At 32.5% G+C, this 12,196-nt stretch overlaps 1 protein-coding gene across 2 annotated transcripts in view; it reads left to right on the top strand.

Annotated features, from left to right (window-relative positions):
- The window catches only part of ADAM7 (ADAM metallopeptidase domain 7), a 62,385-nt gene that overhangs the window by 21,281 nt on the left and 28,908 nt on the right, over positions 1 to 12,196 (top strand). For both annotated transcript variants that reach the window (XM_077868815.1, XM_077868814.1), the window contains exons 7-8: positions 612 to 665; positions 5,584 to 5,655. In XM_077868815.1, coding sequence (XP_077724941.1) covers positions 612 to 665; positions 5,584 to 5,655 — 126 coding nt within the window. The remainder of the gene's footprint in view (positions 1 to 611; positions 666 to 5,583; positions 5,656 to 12,196) is intronic.

The following is a 12,196-nucleotide window of genomic DNA, read 5'->3' as shown; positions in this document are numbered from 1 at the left end:
CCTCCCTGCTTCCCTCTGGCAACCATCAGTTTGTTCTCTGTAGTTATAGGCCTGATTCTAGTTTTCATTTGTTTGTCTACTCATTTGTTTTGAATTTTAGATTCCACATAAGTGTGAAATCATATACTAGCAGTCTTCCTCAGTCTGACTTATTTCACTTAGTATAATACCCTCTAGATCCATTCATATTGCTTCAAATGGCAACATTCCATCCTTTTTATGCCTGCATAATATTTGTATGTGTGTGTATACCACATTTTCTATGTCCTTCCATCTATTGACAGACACTTAGGTTGCTTTCTTATCTTAGCTATTGTTAAGTAATGCTGCAATAAATATAATTTTTATTTCACCTGAAAGGCTAAAGAAAGAAAGGAAGGGTATTCAAATATAGAATGTTGTTTTAGGTTTTTAAAAATCTGATGTACAGGGTCATATGTATTAATAATATATTGGGTTTTATTTGATAAATTCTTGGAATTATTAATTATACTCCTGTACCTTACCTTCCTGTATCAATAATATTAACATTTCTTACCAGGAAAACTAACTTAAAACATTAAAATGAGGAACATTAACCATACTTTATTAAATTTTTCATAAATTTCCAGAGGATTCATAAAGAAAAGTATGTTGAACTGTTCATTGTCGCTGATAATAATGTGGTAAGTTTTCAGATGAACATTTGCTCTTCATTCATGCTTATAAAACATAGCTGTGATTCTAAACAAAAAAAAAAAGGAGAAAAAAGTATTTTAATCAGAATTCCATTTTTGGCTCAATCTTGTTTTTAGCTTCCCCAAACAGAATTATGTAAGAGGTGATAAGGTCCTTTGGCAGTATAGTGGACTAAGTCAAAAGAGAATTTTCCTCCCTATTATGAACATATGGAAATGATGAACAATGTATACAAATTTTATGTATACATAAAATAAATAAGTGCACAACCTATAGTTTAGTTCAGAAGAAAACACAGGAAATCTCCAAGTCCTAAAAATGAGAAGAGAATCTCTGTCAGAGCAATGTGTAAAATTCAAAAGCTTGGTGACATGTAATATATAGAACATATTGCATTATTCCCAGAGCCATAAAGAGCTGCTGCATCTCTGAAAAGGGAACTGGATAATCCCTTTCCAATGAAACTGCAAAGAGAAAATGTTCTGTTTGTCTATAGCAATGGGTAGGGAACATATTAAGCATGAGAAAGCAGAAATCCGAAACTTGCGCCATGCAATGATGTGGAACATGATATATATTTCTTTAGATACAGAAATGCTAAGCAAAGCTTTCAACGTAAAGGTGATTAGAAACTTGATAAACTATCAAAGCTCAAGTCAAAAGTGTCCTATAAAGACAGGCTCATAATCCAAGATAAAACTAATCACATGAGGAAGTGTCAACCAACATAATAGAAAGTAGAATAAGCTCTCCAAGAACTGAAAATTATCCACTGATATTTGAGATTATACACTTAACAATAGAGTAGGAAAAGATATTAAAACAAAAAATAAAAGAGTTACAGGGAGAATCTGGGGTTTTCTTCCCCTCTATCAGGAAATTTTAGATCAAGTAGCAAAAAATCAAAAAAAAAAAAAAAGAAAATATTTGAGCCCATAAATATAGTTTTAATCTAATCAGTTGATGGAACATCCTGCATCCACAAAATAGACTCTCTCTCTCTATATATATATATAGATGATAGATAGATAGATAGATAGATAGATAGATAGATAGATAGATACTCTTTCCAAGTGCAGATAAAATACTTTCAAAAATTAAACTGGTATTTGTCCACAAAGGAAGTAAAAATAAATAGAAAGGAATAGGTATATAATAAAGAACACCTTTTTTAAAAAGCATAACCAAAGTGGAAGTTGTAACAAAAATTGTTACTAAACCAATAAAAGATCATTGGTTTGGAATCTAAAGCAAAATACACTTTCAAATATTAATTGAATAAAGAAATCAAATCTGAAATTATGAAAAACTTAGAACAGCAGAAATAAAAGATTGGTATGGAAAAAATTGTTTAGATGCAGATGGAGTAGCAGTATTTTGAAGGATATTTATAGACTTAAACATTTCTATTAAAGAGAAAGAAAAAAAGAGAAAGAAAAATTTAATGAACTAGGAGTCTAACTGGAAAAGTTAAAAATGAATCCAAAAAATATAAAGAAAATAGTTTTAACAATGTGTAAAATTTTAAGACACAAACCAAAAAGAAATAAATGGTAGATCAACAAAGCCAAATGCTCATTCCTTGAAGTCATTTCTGAAATAGAGAAATCTCTGACAATATTTATTAAGAAAAAAATAGGAGTCACGGAGTGTTGTTTAGAATCACTAAATTCTACCCCTTTAACACTACGCTATATGAGAACTAACTTGAATTTAATAAAATCTTGAAAAAATTTAAAAAATAAATGGCACCTTCAAAAAAAAAGAGAAAATGGAACTACAAATATAATTATAAATAAAAAGAAAGCATAACTATGAATACAGTAGAGGTTATACATCATTAGAAAATATATGTACAACTTATGCCAATACATTTATGAGTGGATGCATGCAGCAAAATACTACCAAGATGACGTGAGAAGAAATAGGAAACTCTGAAAAGGTTTTAAAAAAAATTTAAAAAATAAACTAGCCCAAGTCTATCAACAAATAAACACTAGACCCACATGCATTTAAACACAAATTTTACCAAATTTCCTATAAGATAATCCTATCTTCTACAAACTGCTCTGAAGAATAGGAAAAGAGGAAAAATTCTTCACACATGTTATAAAGTTATTATAATCTTCATAGTAGTTGTTTACACTGTGTAACAAATTACCCCAAACTTAGTGTGGTCTACTTATGTAACTGTAGTAATCTAGTTCCACTGCGCTAACTGGCTGGTGTAAAAATGGCCTCAGACACTTGTCTGGTATGTAGTATTGGGTTTCAGTTGGCTACATACGCAGTGGGCTAGACTGTGCTTCTCACATCACAACTGGGCATCCAAATATCAAGAAAGACTCAAGGCTTCAATGTATAAGAGCTTTTCAAGCTTCTGCTTGTACATTTATTAATGTCTTATTAGCCAAAGGAAGCCATACAGCCAAGCCTAGAATTGATGTAGGAGGGAAATATATAAGGATATAGACATCTAGAAGATTGATTTCTTGAGGGGATTTACTGTGACAATTTATGATGACTTTGATAACAACTCCAAATAAGAAATTAAAATTATAAGTCAATTTCACTTACAAACACAACTACAAAAATCCTAAAAATATTTTCAAACCCAATCCTGAACATATCCAAAAAAAATTTACATGGCAATGGTTTATTTTAGTAAAGCAATCATCCCAAATATTCTCAATAAAACTCTTAGCAAGTAAGAATGGAAAAAAATAAAGAATATTTACCAAAATCATTCTATCCTGTATATATATATATATATATATATATAACTTAATAATGAAATGTTGGAATTTTTTTCTCCAAAAGTGAGAATAAGATACATTTGTTTTCACTGTCAATATATTTTCTTTTGATAGATTAACTGAAAATTTTAGCCATTACAATAAGACAAAATAAATGAGATCTATGTTAATTTAAAAGGAAGACACAAAATTGTTGCATTTTTTTGAAAAGCAGAAACTACAGCTACTTATTTTTTTAAAAAGGAAATTGATAAAATTTAAGTGCTACTTAGGCTTACATTAACATGTTTATGAGAACATATTAATTCACTTTTAAAGAGTTTTAAAATATGCTTTCTTAATAATAATTTATTAATAAGAAGTAAGAACAATTTGTTAAATTTAATATTTACCAGGTAAAAGTTTGCTTGATATGACTTTAGGGGATTAAACTGGACTTATACATGCATACCTATCACATTTGCTGCCTTAATATTGTCTTTAGATATTAAGGAGGTTAATTTTTGGAGTAGTTCCTATAGAAAATCATCCATTTTCATTTAATGAATTGTTAATATGCTAGATTCTGAGTATTATAAATATTTATAGTTATCTGAGTAATATATGCACACATGCATACATGTATGTGTTAGCTGAGTATAAAGGGCAACAGCAAGAACAATGTAGAGTTAGTGTATTCTCGTAAGATAGAATAGAAAACTAAAGGCAACTTTTGGGAAATATTTCAATGTATTTACATATCTTGAAGACAGTGTGATGAATTTTAAGCGGCTAAGTGGAGTAAGGATATGGATGTATACACCCAGACCTAGCAAGTTGAAAGAATAAGCAGAACACAAGTGTCTTTATACTGGGGAAGACTAGCTATATAATGAAAGCTTGCCAATAAGAATGCAAAGACCCCATATCACTTTCTTTCCCTTAGCCCATGGATGGAAATCAGTGATTAAAGTACCTTATCCCTATGACCTCCAAGATAGGCTCATAATCTCTCAAATGTGTATTTTAGGCAAGCACTACCAATTGGTCACCAAGAATTCGGGTGTGAAACTATATTTGCCATCCAGAATTTAAGGGGGATGGTGGAAAAAAGGAAACTCTGCACAATAAAACACTAGAAGTAATAGGGTATTAGCAACCAAGGTGTTAAGAAATTTCTTTAAAGAGAAAATGGTCAATATTAAAGGTAAACAAGATGACCAGGAAGATGAGGAAAAGGTGTTCAAATGGATTGGATAACTAGGAGGACATTTATGTTCCTGTCGAGAATAGTTTTAATGGAATAGAGGCAGTTGAACCAATGAATAGTAGTAGGTTGTGTAAAGAATGAGAGATGAGAAGTGAAGAGAGTCTAAAGTTATATCTTTGAGGTATTTAGGTACGTGAGATAACAGGAGAGCAGTGGAATAGTAACTAAGGACACTTACGAGATTCAGAAAAGCCATGCTTCTTTTAATTTTTATTATAAAACAAGTTTGATCATTTGCATTTATCCCTATGGGATACTTTTGTCATTATAAAGTATAATTTATCAGGCTAAGTTGATAATGCTAAGAAGAAGATCCTCATGGCACAAATGTAAATTCCATTTGTAGAAAGGAAAAAAAAAGCAGAATAGTCTACAGAAGGAAAGTCTACTTCATCCTCTCAGGCTTTCCCTAAATAGAAGGGGGAGCCACAATTTCCTGCACTTCTCCATCACATCTCTGGCTCTAGGATGGTACTTGATTACATTCCTTAATTTGTGACAACATGGACATAGAGGGACTGATAAAAGTTTCTGGTTTATTTACAATACAATGGTTTCTATGGAGCTTTAAGAAGTTTTGTTTCACCACCATGATAAATATGGACTCTAAAGGACACTTATCAGTTAGTTTAATAAATCAATGTACTGTAATATATTGTAATGTGAAAGGGGGATAAGGTTATGAAGAAAACCTTAAACTGAACCTTGTCCTTAGAAACTGCTTTATGTAGTTATTTTATATCAAAAATATAATTCTGCATAAATTGCCCATTTTTACCTGACCAGAAAGAATGCCAATAATTTTTTTCTTGAAAATGTCTCATATTGAGAGAAGTATTTTGTTGAGTTTTTATTTATGTCCTATTATTAATGAATGTTGAACTGATGTTTTATTTCCAGTATCGCAGGAATAGTTCTCCTCTCAGTAAGCTGAGGAACAGAATTTGGGGAATGGTCAATTTTGTCAACATGGTAAGATCTGCTACAGCTTGAATCAAGCTAAAAATGCAAATGGAAGAAGATTTTAAGATAGGTGGCTGCTGGATTTTGTGGTAACTTTGGTATTGAGATAGCCCAAAACATAAATTTTTTACCATGTGGAATAATTAGCCAAAATCCACTGAAAAATTCACAGCAATAAATTAACCAGCACTGACGTTTTGGTTTTCTAAGTAAATGACATTTAATATTTAAGACGTTTTCAAATATTGATTACTAATCACAAATTTTATAAAGCTCTGTATAAAGACTTGAATATTTATTGTACATAAATCAAATCCACTAATGCATTTAAAATCCCTGCCCTAGCATTGTTGGAGAGATTGTTTCTGTTTGCCCTCAACTTCAGGCCTTTATCAAGGACCAGTGCTCAATTGTCTCCACTTACATTCTTATCTCTTCTTCAATAGTAATCTATTCTTGTTGGTCACTCAGTAATTACTACCCTAGTTATGGGACCGGGACATTTTATTGCCCTGATCTATCCTGTCTTATAAAAGCTCTGTCCATGGGTCTTTGGGTAAATTATTCTGTTTGTGCTCTTCCTTCATTGGTAGGAGACATTGAATGTTCTGCCCCTAGGTTTCCTCCTTCCTGCTTCTCCTCCAGGGGTAGAAGGCTTTTTTTTTTTTTTTTCTTTCCCCTTCTTTCAGCAACAATCAGCTTTCATTTGAGTTCTGGGAGCATAAAAAAAAAGCCCCACTCTCAACAATGGATATGTCATCCAGACAGATAATCAATAAAGAGTGGTTTTGAACAACACTATAGGCCAAATGAAGCCAACAGGTATATACAGAACATTCCATCCAAGAGAAACAGAATACACCATTTCTTCTCAAGATCAGATGGAATATTTCATAGTATATATTATATAGTGGTCCACAAAGCAAATCTTTGAACAAATTCAAAAAGACAGAAATTATATCAAGTACAATGACAAGATTACTGGAAAATTTATAAATATGTGGAAATTAAAGAACACACTCCTGAACAATAAATGGATCAAAGAATAAAAGAAAGGTAAAATAAAAATATATCTTGATACTAACAAAAATGGAAGAAAACATACCAAAACTTATGGGATCCAATAAAAGCAGTTCCAGGAGGAAAGTCTATAGATGTAAATGCATACATACATCAATTAAAAAGAAAATATCAAATAAACAACAATGTTATACCTTAAGGAACTACAAAAAGAACAAACTAAGCCCACAGCACAGGGAAAGAAGAAATAAGATTAGAACAGAAAAAAAAATACTTGCTGAAAGTCATACAGCAGTTTAATGCTTTTGTTTCTTTCTGGAGAGCAAGAATCTGGTGGGTTTAAAGATGTTCCCAAAGCAACAGCTTCTCCCATCCTCCAGGCCTATACACAAGGGGAGGTTATTTCCAGTCTCTTACTCCACCCTCCACGGTTTCATGCGCATCCAGAGGAGGCTCATGAAGAGTCTGAGCATAGGTGTGAAATTCCTTGTGTCTATATTTTCAGAAGGTCCTATACTCTCATTTTATCCCACACATGCCCTTTAGCAATTCTTTACGATTATTCTTGGCTCAGCATCTCTTTTTTATCATGCTCTGCCACTGGGAGATGCTCTAGTACTATCTGTCCCCAAAGGAGGAAATCTTCCCTTAGATTTTGGGCTACTCATTTGCACTGTTACCTCAATTAACTTATGGTCTGATAAGATATGATGTTGTAGATTCTCCGGCTTTTTCTTTTTGTCAGGGTAGAAGCAACATTCTTTCCAACTTTATACATCTTAGCCAGAAGTAGAACTTCTCTGAACTTTAAAACTATGTGTACGGAAATTAAAAATCCTCCTCATATTTTTCTAAAAGGTAGAATCAATGTGGAATGGAATAGTGTAGAAGCAATGTGGAATGGAATAGTGTTTCACCTGTTTCTTTTTATTGATTGATTGATAAGGGCTTTTGTAAGTTTATTTGTGACTTGGGTCTGATCTTATTTTTCTGATAATGCTTTTAGTTTTTGTAACTATCTTTTCTCCTAACCATAGAGGCTGCTAAAGCATTTTTCCAGTTCTATTTGAGAAATAATGGACATGCACTGTTTATAAGGCATACAGCACCAATGGTTTAACATAAACTGTGAAATGATTATCACAGTAGGTTCAGCTAACATCCATCTTCTCATATATGTGTAGTGAAAAGAAAAGAAAAATAAAAGAATAAAGGAAAAAAAATCTCCTTGCGATAAGACCTCTAAGTATCTACTCTTAACAACTTTCCTATCTATCATTTAGCGGGGTTAGCTGTAGTCATCATATTGTACATTTCTAGTACTTACTTATCACTGGAAGTTTGTACCTTTTGACCCCCTTCCTCTAATTTCCCCTTCTCTCCATACCCCACCTGTGGTAACCACAAGTCTGATCACTTTTCCTAAGAATTTTTTTTCATTCCATATATAAGTGAGATCATATAGTGTTTGTCTTTCTCTGTCTGATTTATTTCACTTGGCATAATATCCTCCAGGATGATCTATATTATAAAAAATGGTAGGATATCCTTGCTTTTTTATGGCTGAATAATATTTCATTTTATATGGCTACTATAAATTCTTCCATTCATCCATTATTGGACACTTAGACTGTTTCATGTTTTGACTATTTAATAATGCTGGCATAAACATAGGGGTGCAGATATCTCTTTGAATTGGTGCTTTTGTTTCCTTTGATATATTCCTTTGATTTGTTAGCTGAACCTACTGTAGTAGTAATATATCAATATACATGTGGAATTGTGGATCATATAATAGTTCAATTTTTAAATTTTTTGAGGTTTTCCATAATGCTATATCCATGCTGTTTTCCATAATGGCTATATCAATTTACAATCTCACCAACAGTGCTCAAGGGTTCTTTTTTTTTTTTTTTTTTTCACTACATCCATACCAGCATTTGTTCTTTCTTGTCTTTTTGATGATGGCCATTCTAAGAAGCATGAGATGTTATGTCATTGTGATTTTAATTTACATTATCCTAGTGACCAGAGATGTTGAAAATCTTTTCATGCACTTGTTGACCTTTCATGTATTCTTTTGAAGGAATGTCTATTCAGGTACTTTGCCCATTTTGGAATTAGAATTTTTTTTCTTTTGCTACTAGGTTACTAAGTTGTTTATATGTGTTGGATATTAACCCCTTATCAGATATATGGCTTGTAAATATTTTTCCACATTCCATAATTTGTCTTTTCACTCTTTTACTAGTTTCCTTTGCTGTGCGGAAGCTTTTTAGTTTGATGCAGTCCCACTTGTTTATTTCTTATTTCATTGCTTGTGCTTTAGGCATCATATCTCAATAATCATTACTAAGACCCATGTCAAGGAGCTTTATTTCTGTTTTCTTCCATAATTATCATGGTAAAACTCAATTTATGTTTTTATCCATTTGAGTTAATTTCTGTGAGTGGTATAAGTTAAGAATCCAGTTTCATTCTTTTATATGTGAATACCCAATTGTCACAGTACCATTTATTAAAGAGATTGTGCTTTGTCCATTGAGTATTCTTGACTTCCTTGTCAAAGATTAGTTGACCCTAGGAGTGCCTGGGTGGCTCAGTCAGTTGAACTTCTGACTCTTGGTTTCAGCTTAGATCACCATCTCCATGTCTTGGGATCAAGCCCCACATGTCTCTGTGCTCAGTGGGGAGTCCACTTCCTCTTTCCTTCTCCCTCTGCCCCTCCCCTCGACTCTCTCTCTCTCATAAATAAATGAATTTCTTAAAATAAATGAATCTTTAAAAAAATATTAGTTGACTGTTTGCTTGGATTTATTTCTGGGCTCTTGATAATGTTCCATTAAACTATTTGTATGTTTATATGCCAGTACCATATTGTTTTGATGACTGTAGATTTATAACTTAAGATCAGGAAGTGTGATGCTCCTGCTTTGTTTGTCTTTCTCAGGATTTCTTCGGCTATTTGAAGTGTTTTGTGTTCCATATAAACTTGAGTAGTATTTTTTCTACTTCTTTAAAAAATGTCATTGGAATCTTGATAGGGATTGCATTGAGTATATAAATGCTTTCAGTAGTATTGATATTTTTACAATATTAATTCTTCCAGTCTATGAACAGGGGATATTTTTGCATTTATTTGTGTCTTCTTTGATTTCTTTTATCAACCTCTCATTTTCAGTACAGACATCTTTCACTTCCGTAGTTAAATTTATTCCTAAAATTTTATTGTTCTTCTTTAAGATTTTATTTATTTATTAATGAGAGACACACACACAGAGGTAGAGACACAAGCAGAGACACAGGCAGAGGGAGAAGCAGGCCCCATGCAGGGAGCCCAACGAGGGACTCCATCCCGGGTCTCCAGGATCACAGCCTGGGCCGAAGGCGGCGCTAAACCGCTGAGCCACCCGGGCTGCCCAAATTTTATTGTTTTTGATGTTCATGGATATGGGATCAATTTCTTTGCTTCTTTTTCAGAAATTTCTTTGTTATTGTATATAAATGCTACCAAATGTTTGCATGTTAATTTTGTACCCTGCAAATTTACGCATCCATTGATTACATCTAATCATTTTTGGTTGTCTTTAGGATTTTCTATATATAAAATCATGGCTGCAAATAGAGACAGGTTTACTCTTTTCTTACTAATTCTGATACCTTTAATCTTTTTCTTGTCTGATTGTTCTAAGTAGGACATCTAGTACTATATTGAATAAGGATGGTAAGAGTGGACACTTTTGTTCTTTCTTTCCTTTCTTCTTCTTTTCTTCTTCTTCTTCTGAGAGAGAGAGAGAGAGAGAAAGAGAGAGAGAACATGAAAGTCAGGGAGTGGGCAGAGGGGGAGAGAGAGATTGAAAGAGAGGGAGAGAAAGAGAGAGAGAGAGAGAGAAACTTAAATTAAGTAGGATCCATGTCCAGTGTGAAGCCTGAAACAAGGCTTGATATCATGACTCCGAGATCATGACCTGAGCCAAAATCAAGAGTTGGATTCTTAACCAACTGAGCCACACAGGTTCCCCTTTCTTGATTTTAGAGGAAAAGTTTTCAGCCTGTCACCACTGAGCATGATATTAGAGATGGGTTTGTCATATATGGCCTTGATTATGTTGAGATATGTTCCTTCTATGCCTAATTTGTTAAAAGTTTTTTTTTTAAATAACAAATGAAATTAATCTGCCAAGCTGAGATATGATTCTTATGATTCATTTCTTTGATTCTATTAATGTATCACATTCATTGGTTTACTTATGTTGAATGATCCTCACATCTCAGGGATAAATTTCACTTGATCATGTGAATGATTCTTTTAATGTGTTGCTGAATTCAGCTTGGCAGTATTTTATTGAGAACTTTCGCATTTATACTCATCAGAGGTATTAGCCTGCAGTATTCTTTTCTGATAATATCCTTTTCTGATTTGGGTATCAGGCTAATGCTAGTCTAGTGCAATGAGTTTGGAAGTGTTTCCTTCTCTTTGATTGTTTTGGAAAAGTTTGAGAATGATATTAATTCTTTAAATGTTTGATCTAGTAAAGCTAACTGGTCCTGGACTTTTCTTCATTAGAATATTGTTGATTACTGATTCAATCTCCTTACTAGTAATTAGTCTATTCAGAGTTTCTATTTCTACTGATTTGATCTTGGTACATTATATAGTACCAAGAATATTTGCATTTCTTCTAGGCGTCCAGTTTTTTGTCATATAGTTGTGCATAGCAGCCTCTTATCTTTTAAATATCTGTGGTATCCATTGTAATCTCCTTTTTCATTTATAATTTTGTTGATCTTTGTCCCTTTTCTTTTTCCTTAGTCTAGTTAGGATGTGTCCATTTTCTTCATCTTTTTAAAGAATCAACTCTTAGTTTAGCTAATCTTTTACAATGTTTTTCTGTTCTCTACTTCATTTATTTCTCCTATAATCTTTATTATTTCCTTTCTTTGGCTATGTTTGGACTCTGTTTCTGTTGTTGCTGTTAATATATAATTCTTCAAGGTGTAGAGTTATGTTGTTTACCTCAGATGTTTCTTATTTCTTAATGTAGGCATTTATGGTTATGAACTTTCTTTCCTCTTGAACTGTTTTTGCTATATCCCATAAGTTCTTCACATTGTGTTCCATTTTCATTGTCTTAAGAAGCTCTTTTATTTCTCCTTTAATTTCTTCTTTGATCCATTAATTGTTCAGGAGAGTGTTGTTTAGTTCACATGTTTCTAGTTTTCCTCTTATTATTGGTTTCTAGTACTATACCATTATGTTCAGAAAAGATACTTGGTAAGATTTTTTAATGATTTTTGAATTTGCTAAGAATTGTTTTAAAACCTAACATATGATCTATTCTAAAAAATATGTGCACATAAGAATATGTATTCTGCTATTGTTAGATAGAATGTTCTGTATATATCAGTTAGGACTAGAGTATTGTACAAATGCACTGTTTGCTTATTGATTCTCTGTCTGGATGATCTATCCATTGTTCAGTGTGGAGTATTAAAACATTTTTTTTAATTTATCCTTTCAGTTCTTTTA

Source organism: Canis aureus, chromosome 24 (genome assembly GCF_053574225.1).
Source record: "Canis aureus isolate CA01 chromosome 24, VMU_Caureus_v.1.0, whole genome shotgun sequence".
Taxonomy (NCBI): Eukaryota; Metazoa; Chordata; class Mammalia; order Carnivora; family Canidae; genus Canis; species Canis aureus.
Note: the sequence above shows the minus strand (reverse complement) of the source record. Positions and strands in the feature narration are given on the sequence as shown.